General features: G+C 51.9%; 1 protein-coding gene across 2 annotated transcripts in view; it reads right to left on the bottom strand.

Annotated features, from left to right (window-relative positions):
- Positions 1-24817, bottom strand: part of SLC35F3 (solute carrier family 35 member F3) — a 374451-nt gene that overhangs the window by 90191 nt on the left and 259443 nt on the right. Inside the window, exons 1-2 of one of the 2 annotated variants that reach the window (XM_059397303.1) lie at positions 23386-23796; positions 7965-8289 (exon numbers count right to left, since the gene is read on the bottom strand). In XM_059397303.1, coding sequence (XP_059253286.1) covers positions 7965-8289; positions 23386-23461 — 401 coding nt within the window. In that variant the 5' untranslated portion in view covers positions 23462-23796. Of the gene's footprint in view, positions 1-7964; positions 8290-23385; positions 23797-24817 lie in introns of those variants that run through there. The other variant, XM_059397302.1, reaches the window with a different exon arrangement.

Consider the following 24817-nt stretch of genomic DNA (forward strand, 5'->3'; position numbering starts at 1 on the left):
CCCATCATCATCATCATCATCATCATCCCCATCATCATGGTCATTCCCATCATCACCGTCACCACCATCATCATGATCACCATGATTACCATCATCGCTATCATCTTCATCACCACCATCACCATCTTACAATCTGCAGAGAATGGGAGCCATGGTTTGTGTGAGTCTGGGGATTCATATATGAAGTCAAATGAAGATGGATACAAGACCTCTGGACCAAGTGTAGTTTGGGGCTTTATACAAACCATCATATTTAAGCCTGTGCAACTGGAACACAAGATCTAGACAAGAGCTCTTCAGAGCCCAGAGGAAGTACAATCCCAACTACAACCCCCAGAGGTTGGTATTGGGGGCTCTGTTTTACAGAAAAGGCATGAAGCTTGGAGCATTTGGTGACCAATCTATGGCCATCTAGTGAAATAAAGGCAAAGCTGGGCTTTGAACCTGAGCTGTCCAAGGACAAGCCTAAATCCTTACCATTTTAATACTGTGCCCCTAGTGTCAGTGGGTGGCTTTCTTATCCACTGTTTTTCTGTCCTGCCCAGGAACTGCCTCCTTGTTCTTCCCTATAAGAAAAGAGTGTTGACCTATTTCCTTCCTGGCAGTGTATCTAAAGAGATCTGGAACTGAAGAGAACAAAGGTCTCACACCCCTTCTCTGAGCATCTGGGGCCTCTTTGATAATATGGATGAGTTGGATCAGAGAATCCTCAAAGTCACTTCCTGATCTTTTAAGATCTCCGTGCAGGTGATTTTTCCCCCTAAATGTGGTGAAATTTTTAAATTTCAATATGCCTGTGGGATGGCTTACTAGCCTTGACTGTGACTAGGAATCACATGGAAAGTAAGAAATGGCTCAACACTAGCTAGGTGGGCTGGGCTGGGGTCTGTGTCTCCCGCTACAGGCATCTTCCAGCGGCCCATACACACCTGTGCGTGCCTCTCCGAACCTTCCCGCATCCATGCACAGGGGCCCTTCTCCATCATCTGACTTGTACAAATGTTAATTCTGCTCCTCCAGGATCCCTGTTCTGGAAAGCAACTCCTCCTTGCTCTACACCTTCCGTGCCACTGCAACTTGGATCTTAGCAAAGGTTCACAAGGGCCTTGGCACTTTGTGCTAAAAATTTTTACCATATTTCTTGTTGACAAGTGTAGCCCAAGACATCTGGATCTCCAAAGGGCCATAAATCCATTGATATGGCAATTATTTAAATGGATACTAGTCTTCAAACCCACAAGCACGAGTATTGGATCTGACCTTTTGCAAAACTTCCATGAACTCACATGGGTAAGCGTAACCTTGTTGTAGCCGAATCTGATGTGCTCTGAAAGGACAAGGTTAAATTACATCACCTCTATAAACTGCTGAACTTCAAAGACAAACCCCTGACATCCCTCAGCAATTACCAAAGACCTGAGATAACCAGGGATGGATGGAGGCTGAAGTACAGTGAGAGCAGAGATCAGGAGCTAACACAGTATTTCCTACTTGCCTTAGGGACAGCTGATCAACCACTTGTGGAATATTCTGGACTGTCTGGCTGCCACTGAATCTCCCTGAGATGGAGCCAGCAGCTGTCTAGCTGAGATGCAGGGGTGAGGTGGGGAGGATACATGGGGAGAAACAAATGAGCTAAACTACCAGCACCATGAGGAGAGGACACAGGAGCAGACCCTGTGGAGCATGGAGGGTGCTTGTCACCACTGGGTCACGATGACAGTGCTCTATGTCTCATTTCTCCACTAACGCATCCCTGAATACTTCAAATGATACCTTAAAGCAGGCAGAGATGACCTAAACCTGTGTCAGCCACGCCTGCCTCGTTTCGTCTTTGGCTGACACTGGAACCCATTACGACTTCCCATTCAGACTTGGAACATGCGGCTTGTGTGTGCCGGTGGCTCCGCGTGCATGCGTCTGTGCATGCGTGCGCATGCACGACCACGTATGCGGTGTCTGGGGCGGGTAGGGAGGAGGTGCTCTGTCTCCGCAGCGAGCCTGACCCAAATCCCCTGGCACAAAGATGGTGACAGACCACTGCCATTATTTACCACCCAGCAGAAGACACAGGCCGATTAAGAACTAAAGTTCCCCAATTTTTGCCCATTTTTTTTCTAAACCGGTTATAAAAACAAAAAACAAAACATCAACCATCAACTGAAAGGGCTCTGGACATGTCGCTGCTTCGGGAGTTGGTGATTTTGGAGAAGAGCACAGGAAATAGGACGGCTCTGAGTCAGGAGGAAGGGGGAAGGCAGGAGGAGCCCCTGAGCACGGGACAGTTTGTGCCTCCCTCCATCAGCTGGACCCTCTGATGCTGGTGGCTCGACCAGGGCTCTCGGGTCCCACTGGAGGCCCAAAGGATCAGGCCTCCTTGCCACCTGACCCCGTATCCAGGGGTGCAAAGGTAGCTCCCCCCACTGGGTTATGAGCAACTTGAGGGCAAGAATGTGCCCTGTGGTGCAGGGTCAGAGTAGACAGCCAGTGAGGGCTTACTGCAGAAATGAGTGCCTGTAGAAATCAAGAATGAATGAGCCAGTGGGGAAGCAGGGCTAACCCCAGGCATTTGGGTCTGGATGGGGTAGGGAGATGCTGGGGTAACCACAGGCCTCATCAACAGGTCCCCAGCCTGACACCATCGCCTCCCCACTCAGCACCCCAACCCTCCAGTCTTCCCAACTTCATGGGACATATCATATTTTATTTATTGTTTGCTTCCCCACTAAAATGTAAGATCCACAAAGGCAGGGATTTTCACTTGTTTTGGTCACTGTTGTTATCCATAACACTTAGAACCTTGGCAGATTTTGTAGAACGAATGAAGGCCTAGCTCCATCCTCCTAGAGTGGAAGGCCGCTGTACCTTGATTGCACAGTGTCTTCAGCCTATAAAGAGCTGAGAACAGGCCAGAGCATGTCTGGGGCTCAGAGTAAGAAAAGTCAACCAAAGGAGACCACCAGCTTGCATCAGACAGAAGGTTCCATGCTGGGGCATTGCTAATTAGGGCTGCTTTGGTGATGTCTTAGCATTCACGTTGGGCCCCACTAATATGTGCCAACGTTTCCTAGAAAGAAAATTCTCCCCCTATTTTTGGAATGCCGAGTGTGCCGAGAAAATGACCACCAAAATGCTTTTCACCAAAAGTTTGCTTTAGGGTGAAGAAAAAGTGACTATTCAGAGCAAGAGATGTGACTGTGTAATACTTCAAGATATACACTTATAATCTCAGCATTTCTCAGAAACAGGGTTCTCACTCCCCACTGCCCCCAAAAAGGGAAAAAAAAAAACCAAAGAAACAAAAAATGAAAACATGTGAGTCACTGTACTGTTGATGTAAAATGGGGCATATTCTGTAAGCTATTATGGAATTAGCGCTTGGAGCCTTACTTCTGCAAACAGCTCTGATGATCTCTGTCCTCAGCTCCAAATGTCCCCAAGGATCCCACTGCTTCCAGAATAAAGCCCTTGGTCCAGCAGCACCCAAAGACCTTCTGCTCTGGGCCTGAGTCTGACTACAGGTCTAATGTCTGCCCTGCCCTGTCCACGCACTCCAGCTGCTGCCCACCTTCCTACCTGTCTCCTCTTTACAGCGCATCCTGGTTTTCATGTGGGTCTGTATCCCACTCAGTTGTGAGCTCCCACGGGGAGGAATATCACCTGCGTTCCCCACGTGTGCCCGCATGCCCCATACACGGACATCAACAAGTATTTGTCCAACTGCGCCACTCCTCCCGCCGGGAACCAGCATCCAAGCGCTGTGTGCTTGCTCTCAAAGAGGCTGTCCCTTGGTCATCTCCAAGAAACCTTCCCAACCTGCCCCAGGACCCAGGCACCCGGCCTCTTCCCCAGGCTGCCCTGTGCACCCCGCCCACCTTGCTTGTCTGTCTGACTCCCGTAACAGGTGCTCATTTATTACTATGTCCCTAGTGCCTTGCCCACAGGAGACATGCGATGCCTCTTGCAGAAGGAACAACCCTTTGGATGGCAACTGCTCCACTCTGCTCCATAGACTGGAATGTCAGAGCTACAAGACCACACAGTTCCTGCATTAAGTCCGCACAGTTACGTACACACTATGTCCCGGAAGGATTTAAGATGAGAGGCATCAAAACTGCCCTTTCCCCTTCCTTGGCTCTGACCGGTTCTCAGTGTTTTTAACACAGAATCCGTTGGCTAGCTTACAGAAGCCCAGAACTACAAAAGGCAGAAGAAAACTCTGTCACCACTATATCGTTCACTTTTTTTGGCAGCTGCGCCACAGCAGAAGGTCCTAGCATTTGCTTATGAAAAGAGGTCAGTATGGGTAGAAATTCCTGGAAGGCCTTCTGACAAGCGTGCAGGAGCCCTGGACCTGCTCTGGCTGACCTCCGCTGCCTGTGGCGGCCCCTGGGATCTGAGACGCTGTGCTCCTGTCCCAGAAAGTCATAGCTCTCCAGGGCACAGACCTGATGTAGCCTCTTCTCCAGGTGCCCAGGTGTGGAGGAGACTCTGGGGACCCCCTCCCCCACGCCTTTCGGTTTTGCCTGCAGTTTCTACAGTGCCCACACGCATCTCCATGGCCAGAGCCTCTCCTGGGTCCCGGGCACTGCTGCTTCCTTGGCACATGTCTGCAAGGAACGGGACCACAGGCTTGAGACTGGAAACCCGGGATGGTTGGGCTGGGGGGTTTTCACACTCACGCTCCTAATTCCTGACAACGGTGCCCCAGCATGAGAAGCCTGGGTTCAATCCCAGGAGGCCCGGTGCATCCGGAGTGGATTTCTCCAGGGAATCGCCCCTGCATGACCCTGCAGGGTCAGCGCTTGCTCTAAGACCCACTCCTGCCGTGTAAATAGATCATCACAAGGCACCCGACAAATGAGGCCTGGGCTATGTGCTTGGATGTAACCCACCGGGGACAGCACAAGGCAGTGACGGTGCCACACATTTTAATGGCGTTTCACGGCTGCTAGGGCACTTGCGTGTACAGTGTCTCGTCTGATCACCCAATAATCTCGTGTGCGAGACAGTGCGTGTGTCATCAATGTTCCACTTACAAACGAGCATTGGCAGCATTTAAAAACCTGTAGCTAAGTCTCCCACCTCCAGGGCTGTTAGAGTCCAACAGCAGCCCCAGGGCCAGCAGCAGCACCAGCAGCATCCCTGGGAAGCTTGTCAGAAAAGCATAATCTCTGATCCACCTAGACCCACCAAATTAATCAGCGTCCACCCTTCGGCAAGATCCCAGGTGCCCTCGCTGGGTTTCCAGAGCTCTGTGCCGGGCAGTGGACGCTTTTCTCTCTGCTTTGGCTGCCGTTTCTAGCTTCCCGTTGGGGAAACCTAGCCTAGCGGGGGGAGGGCTTGGGGAAAAGAAACTTCCGTCTGAGGGCTTCCTGACAGCCCCAAGAAAAGCTGTCTTCACTGCTTTCCTCTCTGTGAAAAAGGTTTCTATCTTTGCTCTTTTCTGCCCAGTCTCTTGCTGAAACACTTCTTTTAGCCAGAGACACATGTCCTCAGCTGCCTCTAGATCTTTCCCTCACCGGCACTCATTCTGACAAAAGCCCCAAAATGGAAGGTGTGATTTCTGTTTTCCTTGGCTTCCAGGAATCCCAAAGTCAGTTTCGAGAACTGCTGATGTGAGCTGTGACAGAGTCACCACCACTTAAGTCAAGTCAGTGATGTTTAAGTGTTTGTCTCCCTTTGCTGCGGAGGAATATTTCCTTGCCCCTCCAGTGGTGTGCGCAGCTTGACTGGCTACCGTAACTGTTGGTGAATGGGCAGCTCTGCTCAGAGCAGACTTTTAAGAAAGATTTTAGTGAAGTTTTCCTTTTTTTTTTTTTTTAAGAGGTGGAGCTTAGATTTATTGTAGAAACTGGGCAGGGTGTTAGCTGGCTTCTCTGATCAAGTTGTGATTATCGGCCCTGCCCACCACCACTCTCCAGCTGACTCTACCTCCATCATCTGTTCATGGTCCTTCCTAGATGCTTTCTACAGGGACACAGGAGCCGAGGTAATGGTGGCTGAAGCCAGTGTTGACCTAATCCAAGTGAGGGACCTCTCCTTTTTCTCACCTGGACTCTTTAACCACCACCGAGCGTGGGTCCTTCTATGTTGTTCTTGGCAGTCAGTTAAGGGCTGTGGGGCCTGCCCTGAGTGGCCAGCAGTGGCTGTCTTTGTCCCGAGGTGAGCAGTGGTCACACGTGGGACATGTGTGTAAGGCGGCCGCCCCGTCCTGCCCTCAGGGGAGGCCTCGTTTCATCGCAATGGGTGAAGGGAGCAGGGAAGCATGTGTCGCCTTCTCTGCCAGTGGCCCTCTCTCAAGAAAGGCCGCATACGGTCACTTTCAGCTCCTAGTTAAGAAGAAGGAGCTCGATATTCTAGTCGGTTTAAGGAAAGGGGAACTTCTAATGACCAACTATGCTGAGAGCTCTACAACTGTCAAATACATTGTTTACTGAATACCCGTTCTCATCTGTGACCAAAAGCAGACTGTTATTTCCCTCTTGCCCTGGGGACAATCGTGGGTCTTACCAAAGTTGCTAAACCTGTCTCAGTCAGCTTTTGCCTATTCTCCAAGAACAGTACATTAAGTTCCTCTTTGGTAATTTCTGGCTGGTCCATGAGCTACTGGTTTAATTTAATATTGAGAACACTGCAAGTCTGGGCCCTGGTTCTGGACTCGAGGCCCCTCACTCCTGCATCAGACCCTGTTCTCAGATTTTGCCGTGAATCCTTTCCCCTAAGGGGACGTGCAAGGCTGCCTTGTGACTCAGTCCACGCTCAAGGAGCCCCTTCCTCTAGATGCAGTGGTCTGATTTACAACTTGGTTTCCCAGAGAAGCCAGTCCAAATTCCCTCCAAGCTGTACAAAATTTGGGGACCCCACACGTCCACCTGTAACTTTACAGGGACATCTAATGGTTGGTTCCTGGAGAGCCAAAGATCCTGAGTCTAGACCTCCATTCCCCGAGACCTTGTCTCCCTGGACCCGTGATGTTTTCAGTTATCTTATGACTTCTGATGGCAATGTCAGAAGAGGGCTGAAGCTCGAAGCAGATAGTACAGGAGACCTGCTGGTTTATAGGGTGTGTGTTTGGTGATGTGCGGTGAAGTGGGGAAGAAGGCAGTGGTGAAGGACTGAAGAACCTTCAACTTTGAAAATCCCCCCCAACCCCCCGGCCTGGGGCTGACCCCAGCTAAGCTCCCAGGGCCCACTTGGTCACCTTGGCCAGCATTCTTTTCTTTCCCCTTTCTTTTCTGACTAGGTCTGATTTGGGCCAGCAGGAAGCCCTTGCCACAGCCCACAGAGGTCCTCAAACTAGGACAACTGTGAGATCCCACAACTGGCCTGGGATGAGGACTTGAAGTCAACACCAACGACCTGACTTCCGAGGGGGGCTGGGGGAACCCTGCTGTCTATAGAGGAGGAAGGTTTGTCAGGGTTCCTGGCTTCTTTGTGGAAGGAAAGCCACACCAGGGCTCCATATGAGAAAGAAGAGTCAACAAAATTCAGATGCTGCTTTGATTTTGAGAGCTATGCTGTGGGGTAACCGGACCCAGGCCATCTCATCACCAAAGGAGGGAATGTCTTGGGTTGGAAGGGGAATGAGTAATCAATTCCTTACAGCGAACATCTCCCCGAGGGGAGGTAAGCTGCAGGAAGCAGCCATATCCCCTGGCCCCACAGACTCATGGTGCTAACCCCAGCCTGAGGAGGATCCACCATGGGCTCTCTCTAGAAGATGCTGCCTTTTGTTTTGTATAAAGGAGTTCTTAGGGTGGAAGACACTGGAAGCTGGTGTTTACCACCCTCAGGGGGGAGAGAATCCCAATCATGGCTCCACTCAGACAGCAGGTGACTCTGGGACCTCTCCCAGTGCTCCCACCAGCCCAACACAGCGCCGGCTGCCAGGACAGCCCAGTGGCATCAGCACTCGGGAGAGCAGCCCAGAGCTCAGGGCCTGCCATCCGCAAGCTGCCTACCTGTATCTCTGCCTCACAGACTGCTTCTCCTCCGACTTGCAGACGTGCCCCACGTAATACAACGGGAAAAACAGAAAGTTCCAGTTGGTGGCAAACCACGTCAAGGTGAAGGGAGCATCGAACTTCCTGAAGGTCAGCTTGGCAAGCTGCGTGGAGCCCGCCCAGGAGGAACACACGCACAGCACCACCGCCGCGCCCCAGAAAATCTTCTTGAGCTGTGCCCGGGAGCATCTCCAGCAGGGGTGGCTCGTTCGGCCGCTGGCATCTGCCCCAGCCGGTGCCTGGGCCTCCGCCGGGCCCGGGGAGTCCCGGGGGCGCTCCTCCCCTGGGGGAAGAGAAGGGTTGGTTAACTGGGGGGCCTCCATACCTTCCCCCGCTGCCCCAGACCAAGGCGTGAGCAGAAGCAAGGAGGCACCTGACCCCACTGCCGCAGTCATGGCCTGCTACCCTGGGTGCGGGGGTGAGGGGGTGCGAATGAGGGGTTGTGGCGGCAGCTTTCTGAACTAGAAGCTAAACAGAAAAAAATTATCACAGGTCTCGTTACCCTCCAGGATCCTGACCTTCACAGTGTGGTCCGTGGGCTAGCAGCATCGGCACCCAGTCCCCAGCTTGCTGGAAACGGAGCATCTCAGGCCCCATTCCAGCAGCCCAGAAGCCGAAGCTGCATTTCAACAGGTGATTTGGATGCACATCAGCACTGGGAAGCACTTCTCCAGCTCACTCGGGCTGAAGTCTTTCCACTCTGGTCCGTGTCAGCTCACCTGTCCTGCCGTGCAACAGGGGCACCGGGCATGCCAGGGGCTGGGGATGCCTGCGTGCGAAGGTCATAGCCCCTGACCTCTAAAGGCTCCCAGGACACTGTGAGATGCTCTTCCCGCCTGTTACTTATGGGCACAAATGCCAAGACGCCCATCATATTTTTGCATGCCTGGCAAAAATAGACCTTGCTCTCTGATCTCTTATCTGCCTCGTCTTCCTGCTGATGGCCTTCGGCTCCACCTCGAAGTGTTACTTAAAAACCACAGCCTCTGGCAGCCGCTGCTGTGGAAGGCCTCAGACACGCCATCCAAAGCCACGTGACTTCTGGAAACCAGGCTGCAGCCCACAGCGTGGCTCTGGGGCAGCGCTGTTCCCACAGCCTGTGAGGGGGTGAAGAGACCTTATTTCCCACTGTTGGGTTTTCATTCATGATTGTGTGCCTGTCAGTCAGCTGAAATTTAAACAGAGCTGTAACGTGCACAAGGTGTCACCACAGACAGACACAAGTATCCGGGAGATAGCGTACTTGCCTGCTATCCGCTCAGCCTGGCTCTTGGCTGAATGCAGGGTGCCCAGTGCTAACAGGCGTTCTCTACCACAGGGGTACAGGAGATCATGCAAAATATACCGGGGTCACACCTACTCTGTATATTTTGTTTAATGACATTAAACCAAGCTCGTAATTCCAAAAACACAGTAATTCCACGACACAAATCCTGAAAGCAGCCTCTAATTCAGGTGTTAGCTAATCCTGTGATAAATGAACGGCCAGCCCCGGCCGTACCTGTTTTAGCCAAGGGTAATCCCAAGCCTTATGCGGCTAGTGAGGGAGCGATCACATCCTTTATTAGCCCCAATCCTACTCGGCCCTCTCTGTACTGTGCTTCCTGAACTGCTTTATTAATGTTTAATATCCGTCTTCCTCTTACTTCTTATGCGAGTATGTAGGATAGCCAGGAAGCCTCTGGAGAATCAAATGCCTAACCATTCTCTGAGTTTCCAGCAAGGTGTGTGTTTCCGTCATAGAGGAGAGGACAGGGAGAGGCACAGGAGGGCGAAAGCAAGGCAGGGTCCCATCCTTCTGCATTATGCCCTCCCACCAGGATGTCTGGACGTTGTTCTCAGTAAATCCCAACAACTTAAAGCAAATTCAGATAGAAGTGTGCATGTTTCAATTTATACGCTGATTGCCTGACATCGTGGGTGAGCCCGCAACCTTTCATTATTGGGATAATTTCCAGGCAGTGCTGGGGGTGATCTCTCAACTATCATTACCACTGTCAAAAACTCATATGGAAAAGACAATTATGGAGATGAAAAAAAACCTGTGGAAAAAGAAAATACAGTTTCACACAACTAACTTCCTACTGAAGACGGACTCTGGATGAGGGTGAGTATATTCAGGCTATGGCTTGTTTTTTTCATTTAGTTCTTCACTGTGGCAAATTCAGTTTTAAAGCTCAAAGAATTAAGTGATGACAGATGCCATGTCCTGAGATGATGACAGAGAAAGTCACCAGATCATATGATATTGTGTTAAAATGCTCCCAGAGATGTGGAATAAAGAAGTCATACTCTTAACTTTGTCACCACTTCAGATCATTTAACCAAAATAATATTTAACAATATATAAGCAATACAAAGACATCCAAAGCTAAAATCTATGCTATTCTTTAGAAATCAGATAGAACAATGCTTCCTGACATGCATTATAAGAAAAAAGGATTCCATGATCAGAAAAGTTTGGAAAATACTAGGTAGATCAGAGCCAGGTTCCTTTGCTTTAGCAATATTCAGGGCTAATAGACATTGTGAATTTCCATAGCTATAGAATATGTGTTTCTTTTTTTAAAGATTATTTGATAGAGAGATAGTGCACACACGTGCATGCCTGAGTTGGGGAGGGGCAGAAAGAGAGGGAGAGAATCTCAAGCAGACTCCATACTGAGCACAAAGCCTGACATGGGGCTCGATCTCATGACCCTGAGATCATGACCTGAGCTGAAATCAAGAGTTGGCCGTCCAACCAACTGAGCCACCCAGGCACCTTTGTTTCCCATATTATTTAAATGTAACGCCTGCAGTAGGAATGGTACCCCTTGGAACACACCTTGGGAAACACTGGAATAAAGCCACAAAGAATCCTAGGCATCTAAACCGAATTCATCACAAACTTTCCATTTCACTGTACTGATTCTCTTATGATAATAATAATTACTTATCAATTTCATTACCTCACTCCTTCCTAATACTTCTGTTAGAGTAGACCTACTTCCCATAAACTAAAAAATATTCTTTGTACGTCATTTATAAAAGTACTGAAGAGCATAGCTAATAAAGAATACATACTAATCTGAGTACTCAGAGATAATACTGCTGAGATTTTGTAGCATTTTCCCTAGTCTTTTGTGTCTGCACCACACACACACACACATACACACACACAGCAAAACTGGGATATTATATTTCATCCAGCATTCATTTAACCGAATGCACAAAGGCACGGACTTTCTAAGTCTCAAAGGGCTATACACTGTGTGACGTACCACAGGAACGTCTCAGTTGGCTAGGGAACAGCCATGAGCATCTGCCCTGTGCCAAGAGCTCTGGACAGTCAATAAAATAAATACAAAGCATGATTACTCTTCAGGAACTTACAGTCTGTCTGGGAGTGACAAACAGACCTAGGAAAGCTTTACGGAACAATTATGTGCAAAGCAGATTTTGGCTGTAACGGAAATCCTGAACAGAGCATGGCCTGCGTGGGCTGTGATAACAGTGGAAAGAACCAGATGACGCAGAAACCTGGCCGGGCTCTTGAAAGACAGAAAGGCTCTGAGTAAAAAGGGGAGCGGAGTTCAGGGTCAGGAATATACATGGTCTGCCAAGGGGCAGTGAGCGAGGCTGTGGGATCAGAGCACCACTGCCGCCTTGCCCCACCGGGACCCCCAGTCTTACCTTGGTCAGACATTCAGGCCAAGAGGACCAGAGAAGATTCAGATGTTAGTCCTACTTATTAGGAAGTACATACTCCAGCGTCTCTAACAAACAGCTAACATGAGTTAAGGAATAAGTATACAGTGATATGATACATTTGTCTGGCAGGCGCACTCCTTCCCCACCATTGAAAGGTGGCAAATGAGTCCCGTGTCATGCACCATTCTCGGGGTCATTTCAATGCACTGTTCAACTTACGCCCAGGTTCCAGAGAGGAGCAATGACAACGAGGGGGTGGGCAATATCCCTTCTTAAGAGCCCCTCAAATCTTCAGGTGCAGGAAACGCTCGCTGACTTTCCTTCCCCTCCTAAATTGCAAGTCAAGCAATTCCTCTGCATTTGATTTCAGTCCTTTGGTATATATAACGGCTGAAAGAGCCAGTGCCGAGTGCCTCCAAGAAATCAGTGCTGAATTAGCCTCACTCTGTTTCCTGTTCCAGCTCCTCTCACCATTATTATATGACTAGGGATGCTATTTATGTCCCCCTCCCTCTCCCAACACCCCCTCCCGCTCACTACCCCTCTCCTGATGAGCTTGTGGCTTCCACCCAAACCTTGTCCCTCTGCTTACAAAGAACTCACCATCTTGGGGCGACTGAATGGCTCAGTGGGCTAAGCATCTGCCTTTAGCTCAGGTCATGATGTTGGGGTCCTGAGGTGGAGCCCCACATCGAGCTCTCTGCTCGGCAGGGAGCCTGCTTCCCCTCCCTCCCACCGCCTGCCTGCTTGCTTGTGATCGCTTTCTATCAAATAAATAAATAAATACAATCTTAAAAAAAAAAAAAAAAGAATTCACCCTCTTGGGTCAAGTACACGCAGCTCCTAGAGACAGGGTCTTCTCAGGATGAGGAAACTCTAGGTCCTGATGGGTGAGCTGGAGGTCTGGTTTGGCGACCAACCCATTCTGAGACCAAGGCAAGTCTTCTGCCTCCTGAGTTGTCCACTGCTTTCCCCTGAGAAAATGATAAATTGGGGGCTTTTTGTGTTTATTCAGGTAAAGCCCATTTCTAGAATGAGAAAGCAAGAAAAACTGGGAAAGCATTCACTCTTAACTCATTTCTCATGAAATGGCTCTTCCAAACTTCCAGAAGGGTAACATTTTTTTTTTTTTAGGTCCCCTGAAAATAAGTGGACCCTGGTGACTAGCTCTCTATCAAAAAGCATCTGGAAAGTTTGTGCTTAGAAAGTGCCCAAGTCATGTCTTAGGGGTAAAAGATCCAGAGCTGGGATCAAAGGCCCATTGGCTGGCATGGTCCCAGCCTCCTGGAGGCAAAGCCATTCCTTTGTACAGAGACCAGGAGGGGGCAGCCCCAAGTGACACCTCCATTAATGAGACTTATAGAGCTATTTTTTATATAATTTTGAGGCATGCATTTCATAACCATAAAATTCACTTGTTTTAGGAGTATAGTTTATGATTTTCACTAAATTTACAGAACTGTGAAATGATCACCACTATCCAGTTTTAGAGCATTTCTATCACATCTACATGAGTCCCAACGCCCACCTTCTGGCACTGCCCCCACCTCCCCACCCCCCCACCTCCAGGCAGCCACATAGCTGCTATCTCCACCGATTCACCTATTCTGGATATTTCCTACGTGACTTCTGCCTCTGGCTTCTTTCATTTACCATCATGTCTCTGGGGTCCATCCAAGTTGTAGTACGTGGCCACAGTTCATTCTCTTTCATGGCTGGGGAGCATTCTACGGATATGCTTACACTGGGTTTCTCCATTTGTCCACTGATGGACACACACATCATTCCCCATGTTTGGCTGCTGTGAATACCGTTGTTATGAATGTGGACATAAAATTCTGTGTGTGACTTACAGGTTTTCATTTCTCTTGGGTGGACTAGCTATGTTTTGGGGTTGTGTATCCCACTAATATTTACTGACACCTGCTGTGAAGCAGAAAGGGGCCCGGTGGCTATGTGCCCATGTCTTAGAGGGGTCGGTGCCTCTAGCTACCTCCAAATAGGACACAGTGGAGAGTTGCTCTGAGAACGAGAGCCTCCCCTCTGTTTTTCCTGAACTTCCCAGGGGAAGAGGGCCTACAGTCCCATTTGCTGATCACGGATGCATACACCAGTTCAGGGCCAGGCCGCCCAACTAAACAGCTCTCATAAAACAAAGAGCTTAGAGGAAGACTTTTGTTCGTGGCTGTTTGCAAGTGTAATTCATCTCCTAAAAATGCACTCCTGGTTTTATCTCATATCCTCTTTAAATACTTGCTCAGTGATTTGCATGTGACTGTTTTTTTGTTTTGTTTTGTTTTGTTTAAGTAGTGGTTTAGAGAAGAGGGAAGAAGAGGCTGTCACATGTAGAAGGTCACTACAGGCACTGGATGTCTCAAAGCAATCCCCATTTCACATATCTTGACCCACTGTGGCCACCTGAACTTGCCGGACCATCTGTTTGGACTTCTGGATTTGGGGTCAGAAAATACTCCCATTATTTGGACATGGCAGAGGCCCCATCATGCTCCTGACTAGCACTGGGCAGAGCAAAAGGACAGAATCCACAGGTAATTAGAGTTGGAGGCTGGGGCACCTGGGTGGCTCGGTCGGTTAAGCATCTGTCTTCAGCTCAGGTCATGATCCTAGGGTCCTGGGATCGAGCCCCACATTGGGCTCCCTGCTTGGGGGGAGGTCTGCTTCCCCCTTTCCATCTGCCTCTCCCCCAGCTCATGCTCTCTCTCAAATAAATAAAATCTTTTTTATTTTTTTTCTAAAGAATTTATTTATTTGACAGAGTGAGAGAACACAAGCAGAGGGAGTGCTGATTTAGGCTCCTGGCACCAAACACCACCATCAGAAGCACAGATCACTAAAAATGGACTTCAAGTTTCCAGACGACAGACCCCGTTTTTAAACTTGGAAGAGCCTGACTGGGTGTGGGACTCTGGGCCAGAGCGCCGTGCTCAGGAACCGAGGTTGTGACGAACTGGCCATTGGTGTCATCCCTACCAAATTGATCCACTGCAGCCCTACACCACCCCCAGCCCCGCCCCAGGGTGACTGCCTTTGGAGATGGAGCCTCTAAGAAGATAAGGTCCAGGGAAGTTGTACACGTGGGTGGGATGCTGATCTGACAGGGTGTGGCCTTTTCCGGAGAGCTGGCGGAGCACTCCTGTTCACGCTCTCCCTGGGGGCATGTGGAAGGAAGGCCCCGTGGGGACAGAGCGAGGGGGGTGGCCATCCCCCAGCCAGGAACCACGGCGGCTAACACCCTGATCTTGGACTCCAGCCTCCAGAACCGAGAAAATCAGTATCTGCCGTAGAAGTCACCCAGCATGTGGTACTCAACTCACGGCAGCCGCAGCCCACAAGCCTGGGGAGGTCCCTGCCATGCCACGGTGCTTGTGGGCCTGTGACGCACAGACCATGAACACCACTGTGCAGGACGTGGGGACAGGCTGGGATGACGGAGTAGGTACCTAGAAAACTTTTGAGAAAGAACCGCCCTGCTAGAATTTCAGTTTTAGATACTGTCTCCCATGTGCCTGCCTCTTGCGGGTCGCTTACACCTTCATTGGAGAGCGAGTCCCAGAGGTAGTGTGCAGAGGATGGGACACATGGCAGCTGCGACGTTGTTTTTAAAAACCCGAATGCCTTCCCGGGTGTGGATGCAGAATTGGGAGGTGAACGGAGGCTGCTTTTCGGCAGGGTGGAGGGTGGGAGGCTTCTCCCCGATCCCCCCGAAGCCCTACCCTGTGGCACTTCGCAAGCTGGACTGAATCGCGCCTACGTCGGGCCGGCTGCCCCTGCCATCTCCTCCATGTCAGTAAAGACATCTCAGGCGTATGCACAGGCATTCGCACCGCACTCCCCGTGTCCTTGGAGGTCCCCACACAACTCCCTAGTGTCCAAACAACGCCACCTCGTGCAGCGGATTTAGGACCGTCCTGGCACGGACACAGCTTCCAGCAAACAGGACATGTGGGAAAGTGTCTGGCAGGTAAGCTTTAAATAAAGCCGTGTGTGTTCCCCGGGGAAGGAAAGGTCGATGACTGTCTTGGGAGGGGAGCGAGGGCTGGGTCTGAGCCAGCTCGCTGGCATCCCGCTTGAATCCACGTGTCCGGCCCGGTGTGGTCCTTGCGGCCCCCGGGAACCTCACCATCTGCGTGCCTGTCCACATGACAGGTATCATCACATGCAGACCGGTGATATCTGGGGGGCTACCCATGACCCGCACACGGACACAGGCGAGCACGCACACGGCCCCCGCTGCTGAGGTTTACCCTTGGACTGGAGCTGAGGCTGAGGCGCTCCCAGGAAGAGCCACCATTCCCAGAGGGCAGACTGTAGGCAGGGGATGGCCCCTCCGGGCAGAATGCGGCTCTGCAGGTAGGAAGGGGCGACCCCTGGGGCCTTCTCCCGGGACAACAGGGCCGTATTTTAACTGGCAGCATGGGAGCTTGCTTACTCAATTTATCTTAAAGAAGCACAGTGTTCTGAACGGAGCTCCAGCTTCCCAGCACTGGCAGGGAAGGACCCTGACCTCTCCTTTCCTGCACAGGCAGGCTGAACACGCTCTGACGTGGGGTGCACTTTGTGAAACTCCTCTTTCTAGGCTTTATCTCTCACCTTCTGCACCAACTGGGGCTGACGTGACTCCGCTAATCCTGAGCCATGAGGCTTTTCTAGGAAAACACCCAGCCTGCCCCGAGCAAAGCTTGGAAGTTCGAGGCTTGTCTCAAACCTCTTGTTTGCACCACCCTATCACCGCGGGGCCCGCAGTTTCCTCCCGCTCAAGATCATGGGGCAAGTTGTACCCATGCAGCTGGCTTTCCTCCCCGTGCTCAAATACCAAAGTCACCCCTGAAACTAGGTGCACCTGCACGAACACGCCTGCCGCGCCCGCAGATGCACACACACGAGGACGCGCACGCACAGCCCCAATCTCCTACTTGTTCTGGGTGTCACTCTCTTGGAGCTCTGCACTCTGAGGACAGCCAGTGAAGGGTTTTAATCAGATAAACCCATCTCTGCTAATGAGTAAGCTACTTAGCAGACGGACAATGTTTCCTGAGAAAGAGCCCATAGAAGATCTATTCAAATCCCCTGTCTTTGCAGAGAGGAGAAGGCCCGGCTGGTAGAGGTGAGGCGACATGTGTGGTATAAGCGGGGGTGGGGGGTAGGAAGGGAGAGGTCAGGGTCCTGATTCTCACCCAGCATTCTTCCCCGCACATCTTCTCCCGAGTCACATGATGCCTTAACCACTGAAAACGTATCACTTGCCAAAAAGGCTTTTAAGAATTACATCTCTTCTTGGCTCTTCCAACGCAGCTGTCCTGAACCTGCTCCGATTTCTGTAGGCCTTTGATCCCCACCCATGATTTTAGGCAGTTGATCCCACTTCCTACGTCACAAAGGAGATGAACACTGCCAGCTCAGGTCCCTGGCTTCCCTCCCCGACGTCTCCACATTTCTCCGTGTCCTCGCCCGTCATCTCTCCTCTTTCCCCTTCTCAAAGCCGACAGTTCTCCCTCCCCACTGCCCCAAGCCCCCTGCCATCCCCCACCCCAGCCTGCTGCTGCATCAACCTCCTTTCTCTTAGGGCAACCTCACACCTGTGCTGGAATCTTCTTCCTCGGGTTAACAGCAACGACCAGCTTTCTCAAAACCCTCCCCCTGTGCCTCCGAAGGTAGAGAACCCCTCTCGCTGCCAAACACATTCACCAGCGATCCTGTAACTGCTGCTCCCCTCCAGCGCCCACCACATGCCCCTTGCCATCTGGCTTCCAGACCAGCACCCGCTTCAAACTGTTTCTGCAAAACCGTCCTCCTCGGCTGATGTGATGCCACATCACGCTCCCTTCCCACAGCTTCTACGAGGCCATAGGTTGTGGGTCCTCTGTGCAGCCTATCAGACTTCTTTCCTGCCCTCCCTGTGGCTCTCAGGAACCCATGCCTGCCCACTGCTCTCACCGCAACATTCACTTGGCCTTCAGCACCTCTCCCTCTCCCTCCTGGCCGGCTCTGCACTGAAGCCACCACCGGAGCTGGCAGCTCTGCCCAGCTCAATCCGACGTCCGGTCTCTGCCTCAGGGATGCGCTTCCCTCCTACCCTTGCTGTTCCTTCTGCTGTTAATGGCCCCTCTGTTCCCTGAGCTGCTCAGGCTTAACCTTCAGAGCTGTCTTCGATGGCTCCCTTTCTAGCCCTCCGGCTGAAACTTGCATCTGTGAGACGCTTTGGTATTTTTGATTCTATCCAAAATATCCTTTATTAAAAAAATATTTATTGTGACTGTTGAAATAGACTTCGTGACCCATTTTGAACACGCAGCTATAGAAGACTGTCTGATGTTCTCAGGCTTTGATAGTGCCTTTCCCCTTCCTCGGGAGCCAGCACTCAGGAGGCCCCCGAACCCCGGCCCTTTCGCTCCCTGCCAACTTCTGCAGCTAACACGAGCTCTGGCCCCAGCAGATGGCTTGCAGGTGCCAGCCCCTCCCGGCTCTGCACCTCTGTCTGTGGCCGCCTCTGCTAGGAACGAAGCGTTCACACCTCCCGCCCATGACAACGGAGGGCACAGAACAGCCTCTTCCACGCTGCCCTGCTCATGCCGAAGTCCAAGTCCGAAGAACGGATGGTCATCACCGGGATTTGGGTGAGGAGGAGGATTCTGAGGCCACATCCAGGCTCAGAGGGAAAGACTGTCATTAGATGAGAGCATTTCGGCAAAGCAGTGGGGAATGGAGACAAGAGAGCCGCGTAGTGGCCCTCTGTAACCCAGCCAGAAGTGAGCTCGCTCTTTGCTGAAACACGCCATTTATTTTACAATCCTTTCATGGAATTTAAAAAAAAAATGAGATTCCAAAGTGTAATTGTTATTTATATGCTTTTGTGACATTTCTCATTTGTTTGGAAGTTCTGTTGAGTCAAGGACTTAGAATTGACCCCCTGGCATCCTCAGTGATATCTGGTTCATCCTTACTGATATCCGATTAGGGAACACATTTGTCCAATACACAATATACAATGACTTTTGTGACTGAGGTTTCAGGTCTTGGATAATTCAACCTGGGAAACATTTTTGGGCACAGGAACACTTTGGCAGTATATTTTCAAGACTCCTCTCACATCGGACCGGTAGGGCTGGGTCTCTGCTGACATGATCACAGAGCACCCCAGGATGACAGCTGTACCCCATGAACAGAAACAAAGCAGCCACACCCAGAGTGGGGGTGGCTGAGACAGGCCAACTGCCCCAGGAGCAGGAGAATATCAACCACAGGGAGCCCCAGGGGGGTCCAGACCTCTACCTCCCCATGTAGCGGGAGCTCCCATGAGCAAACCTTTGCTGAGCTCTTACAAGTGCATGAGCAGATGCGATTCTCACTGCTTCTCCAATGAAATGCATTTGTACCGGGTGTTGCCACCTTTCGGAGGCAGGTGGATATGGACATGGGGCTCAGCACCCTGGCTTTCCAACGGCATGACCTTGCGGGAATGATTTCTTTGTGTGTAAACTGGGGTGACAATGGCTATCCTTCCTTTGGGCGAAATAGCGGTAAGGCAGCGATCTCCCCAGACCACTGCCTGCACTGTAGTAGGTTCCAAAAAAAAAAAAAAAAAAAAAAACAAAAAACCCCGGATTGGGGGGCCTGGGTGGCTCAGAGGGTTAAGCCTCTGCCTTCGGCTCAGGTCATGATCTCAGGGTCCTGGGATTGAGTCCTGCATCCGGCTCTCTGCTCAGTGGGGAGCCTGCTTCCTCCTTTCTCTCTGCCTGCCTCTCTGCCTACTTGTGATCTCTGTCTGCCAAATAAATAAATAAAATCTTAAAAAAAAAACCAAACAAACCCAGATACTCTCATTAGTAAGAGGGACTGTACTGTCGCACTCATTTCCATACGAGAGAACAGATTCCCACTGAGCTTCTGCCATTTGCCGAAGTTACTTGGCTCAGCAGGAGCTGAGCGGTGGGCGCTAACCCCTTCTGTCTCCTTTCAAAGCCCTCCCTCTTCCCACCTGACCACACGTTGCAGGCTTCTCGGCGGCGAGAGCTGTTACGCTCAACTACTAATCCCTGCTGAACGAAACTGTACTGACTGTGAATTAGCTGGTTGTGAACACAGATGATCCCAGCAAATACTCCTCGACTAGAAATGTGTTACTGATCGATAGTCAGCGTCTCAGTCCGATGGGAAAGAGAGGAAGAGGATATGAGAACGAGATATGCCATCAGACGGGACAGATGCCATCAACCTGGCTGGAAACCACTTTCCAAGCCTTGAGCCCTAACTGGGGCTCAGCTGCTCTCTCCTTCTCAAGCTTCCTGGCTAAGCCTGTGCACACACCATTCCTTCTGCCTGAAACAGCCTTCCCTCCCTTCTGTGCTTGACAAGTTTTCTCACTTCGGTTACAACACCTCTACCTCAGAAAGCTTCTTCCTCAGGGAGGCCTCCTCCTCCTCAGGAAAGTCTTCTCCTCGAGAATGCCTCCTCCTCAGACAAACCTCCTCCTCAGACAGGCGTCCTCCTCAGACAGGTCACCTCCTCTTCAGACAGGCCTCCTCCTGCTCAGGAAGATCTTTTCCTCAAGAAGCCCTCCTCCTCAGGAAAGTCTTCTCCTCCTCCTCAGACAAACCTCCTCCTCGGACAGGCCTCCTCCACAGACGGGCCTCCTCCTCGTACAGGTCACCTCCTCAGACAGGCTTCCTCCTGCTCAGGAAGGTCTCCCTCAAGAAGGCCTCCTTCTCAGGAGGGTCTCCTCACATTACTTAACGATCAGTGTCCCTGTGATGCTCTATTCTTAGCTTTGAACCATAACTTACTATCTTATACTAGAAAATATATTTGTCTGCATGTCTCTTTTCCTCCAGACTAAAACTTTAAGGGAATGAAGCTAACGCTGTTTGTTTTTGCATTTCTAGGGTCTCACTAAATGACCAAGGGACATGGAGTAGGATGGAGTAGGGCTGGATGAGGTATTTTCCGAGTAAATGAAGTCATCTTGTCCATTTTTCCGTGTTGAAGTTCAACCAAGCATTGTATTTTCTATTTTGGTTTTATATGTACCGCATGCCTCCCCATAGAAGACACACTCCAAACCCTAATAAATATTTCTTGCTGGCTGGGTTCCAGCACTGTAGCCTGCCTGCCATCCCCACAGAAAGAGCCACAGTATGAGGACCACCTTGCCCTGTGCATCTAAGAAAAAACAAAATGATTCAGCACTTCCACAGCAAGCACCCGAGATGCAAATGTTTCAAAAAATAGACCATAAGCCAAACTGAACAAAACACCAAGAAAAAAAAAAAAAAAAAACACCAGGCAGAGAAAAAAGTGCTACACGTATGCCCAGGCATGCCCTGAAGACTTCTGCTGACATAACAGGGATCCCACGCAAAAGGGGAACTGGGGGCTTTCTAGTATCACCGGAGCCGTGCAGATGCTTCTAGATACCGTCCCTACACACGTACTCCTTGAGAACAGCAAGAAGGTTTGCCAAAGGTGCAAGACAATCTGTGACAGGACGACTACCAGACATTTATTAAGTACCTACTGTGTGCCAGACAGATGCTAAGTATAACCACCGACCTCACTGCATTCCCAGCACTCAGCTGAAGTAGGTTGTTACTTCTGTTTCACTGGGGCTTAAACGAGGTAACTGAGGCCCAGCATTTATGGTTTATACAAATCCAGCGGCACATGGGAAAAGCACAGTCTTGAACCCTGCTCTCTCTGATTCTCAGGCACACTGTCTGCTACCCACACCCAGGTATGTGCAAACATTGGTTAACAAGGCTTGCTAGGGTTGTCAGTGTGGACAGGAAGCTCGAAGCTCGCCTGAGAGTAGCCCTAAGGGAACTGGGGAAGGGAGCCCCATTTTTATTCCTTGAGGCGAACCTGTCTCTGCCGTGTCACTCACTGCCTCCTGTGGCACCTCTGGGTCACGGCATTGAGCCTGGGTGACCTCACCATCCGTGTCCAGCTTAACCCCAAGTGCAGCTCAGACCTGGTCTGCATGATGGATTGGGGATTACCAGCGGTGACACTGCTGTTGGGGAACAGCACTGACCTGCCTTACTTAAAAGGTGGGCATGGGGTGAGTTCCCACAAGGACCCCAGGAGTGATAGTCACTTCCATGTTCCCTAAGGGAAATATATATCCTTCCCCTCCCCAACTGGCATGTACATCTGGGCGGTGTCTCCAAGAAGGCCTGGAAGCTTTCCTAAGGGGAAACCCCCTTAGGAAAGTCGGCACCTGCACTCAGTGGAGGTGTAGATGACAGATACCAAGTCTCTCCCAAGATGGGGATGGGGGAGGGGAGGAGACAGCTACACGAAGTGGGGAATAATCAACCTCCTATAGACAGAAAATGTTGAAAAAGGTAAGTAGTTGCAGGTTAGTGCAGAACAATGTTCTGAAAAACATGGGCTGGGGATGGGAGGGCCCAGGATACCATTTCTGTTTGACCAACTATTAGCTGGCTGTAGGTCTTGGATGAGTCAGTCAGACCTTTCTGGGTCCCACAGTCCTCATCTGTAGGATAGGAGTAACGGTACCGGGTTGGCTCCTGGGAGACCTCCGTGGGTGGGCTACGTGTGGGGTACACCAGTGCCCTACTAGCTTCTGTCTTGTTCTTACTGGTTCCGTCTCACTGTAACAAACAAGAACTCGTGAGGGGATACAGGTCCTTGGAAGCCATCACACAGAGGTCCGGGCTCCAGGTTGTAGTCCCAGGGCATGGCAGATGCTGGGTTTTCCCTTATGCACAGGCTGCACGGGGCTCTGTTCGTTCCGGGTAAGTGCGGGCCTGGACCAGAGGGGGTCTGCCTTCCTCTCCCCACTGGCTGGTGGCCCCTTGCCAGCCCTCACTTGGCTAAGCTGGCCAGCTCTGTGGAAACTGGTTATTCTGCCTCCTGTTAGGCGCATTTAAGGACTGAGACCGGTCTCTCTCTCTCCATCCCCCACAGTCCCCTGCCCACCGCCCTTCAGAGGAAAAGGTCCCAGACCAGCAGATGACAGCTGTGTCTGAGTATGTTTCTGTGTCTCTCCCACGAGTGGGGAAAGGACCCGTTTACAAGCTGCTGGTGGCTTCTCTCTCACCTGCTCCCCTGCCCATTCTCAGCAGCTGGGCGGTCACAGGGGTGGGCTGGTAGGCTTCAGGGGCAGGAGAGACGACTGGGCCTGCGGCATCTCCTGCCTCCACCCACTCAGCAATACCCTGGTCTGCCTCCGGGTGGGGGTGGGAGTGAAGGGGGATGCTCCAGACCCGGGGGGGACTCAAGTGGGGTGTGTGTGCCGGTGTGTGTGTGGCACGGGACGAAGGCGAGCACTGGTTAGTGTCTGCAGACCCCCCCCCCCGCCCCCGCCCCGTCCCCAGCTGGCAGGTGCCTCGGGACAGGACCGGCAGGAACTCAGGCCACGGCGGACCCTGTTGCTGCCAGACTCGCTGGGGGCCACGCAAGGAGCCAGCGCTGTGTTCTGGCAGCGCGGGGGACAGCCCGGCAGACCCCGCAGCGGCTCAGCCCGGCCCAGGAGCTAGCGAGCTGCCACCCCCCGCAGGCAGCAGGCATCGGGGCGCTGCACTGCGGGCGACGCTTGCTGGGGAGCGCGGTGGCACCCACGGCCACCAGGCAGCCCTGGCAGGGTGGCGGCCCCCCGCCGGGGCGCAGCGACCTCGCGCCAGCCCCCGCCGCCCCAGGCCGTTACCTTCCACTTTGGTGAGGGTAAGGACCGGACTGTTGCAGGCGCTGAGCGGGGCCACCCGGGCCGAGTGCTTCTTCATGATGAGCCGTCCGCCTGCAGGAGCGCCTCCGCCGATCGCCTACATCCTGCGGCCGGCCGGGGCGCGCCTCTCGGGTCCGGTCCCGGTGGCCTCCGGCGCGGAGGAGCGCGAGCGGCTGGCCGCTCAGGCCCTGCCCCCGGGGCTGCCGGCCGGGCTCCTGTCGCCGCGCGGCTCACTGCGGCGGCCGCCCCTCCGAGCACATCTTCCCCGGCCGCGCAGCCACTGCACACACGCGCCCACAGCCTCTTGCCTGGAGGTTGCTGCAAACTCCAACGTCACGTACAAGTGCACTCCCCACGCCCACCCCACGGGCTCACCTGCTCCGCCCCCCGCCCTGGGACGCCCAGCCCTGCAGCCCGGGCCCTCCCTCCCGGCCCTGTCCCGGCTATGGACTGGGGTCAGGGCGGCAGGGCTGGCCAGAGGCTCCCCAGTCAGCCCTCTGCCGCCACCAGCTCCTGGGAGGGGGGACCCGAGAACTTAGCCTCAGTGTTTCACGAGTTTAAAAAGCCAGGCTTCTGACTTTGAACTGAGAGCTGACCCTTCCCTGAACCAAGTCCTGAACCGGGGTTTAAAGGAAGAAGTCCCATGGCTTTGAAAGAGTCTAGGAGCCCCATTATTTTGTCTGGCTTCAGTGGACTACAACTTTTTTTTTTATATTTTATTTTATTTTATTTTATTTTTGCAGTGGAAGAAGATGCAGAATCCACAGACCAGTGTGGCAAGAAGAAAACCAAGGCTTGAGATTTCTGTTCTTGTCACCACTGCCCGGGTCCAGGGATGCCCAACTCCCTGGGAGGGGGAGAAAATTTCATTTTTGCCCAGCTCCCAGGTTCCTGCCTCAGTGGCCCGGTATGGCACTAGCCTCTGCAGGCAATGGTCTCACTGCTCCCACTCAGCCCCAGCTGTAAGGTCCTGGCCAAGGATGCCTTGACATCACTGTTGCATCGTTGGCTGGCTGGTCTTTAAGTGACCATGATTTACCCAACGATAATGCATCATTAGCAAACGAGCCCTACCACCACCCTGTGGGTAGGATGCACGAGGTTTGGGCAGCCCCAGAAGTCCACAAAGCTTTACGGGCATCTCACTCACCCATGCCCAGGCAACAGTTTGGGTCCCAGCCTCCTCAGCAAACTGAAGATTTGGTGGTCCTTCAAGGTGGGTTTTGTCTTTATTGTGAAGTCCTTACCCAGAGTTTGATAAGCTCCTGCTCTACCTAGTTTCCTGTCTCAAAGCTGGTGTTCTACTGTATGATGTAACTCTCATAACCCCTGAAGGGTGACTCAGTGGAGTGGCAGAGGCAGGGAACGACCTCAGAGCAATGGGTTCTGGTGACATCCACCTATATACCCCCAG

The sequence above is a fragment of the Mustela nigripes genome, chromosome 4 (assembly GCF_022355385.1).
Source record: "Mustela nigripes isolate SB6536 chromosome 4, MUSNIG.SB6536, whole genome shotgun sequence".
Classification (NCBI taxonomy): Eukaryota; Metazoa; Chordata; class Mammalia; order Carnivora; family Mustelidae; genus Mustela; species Mustela nigripes.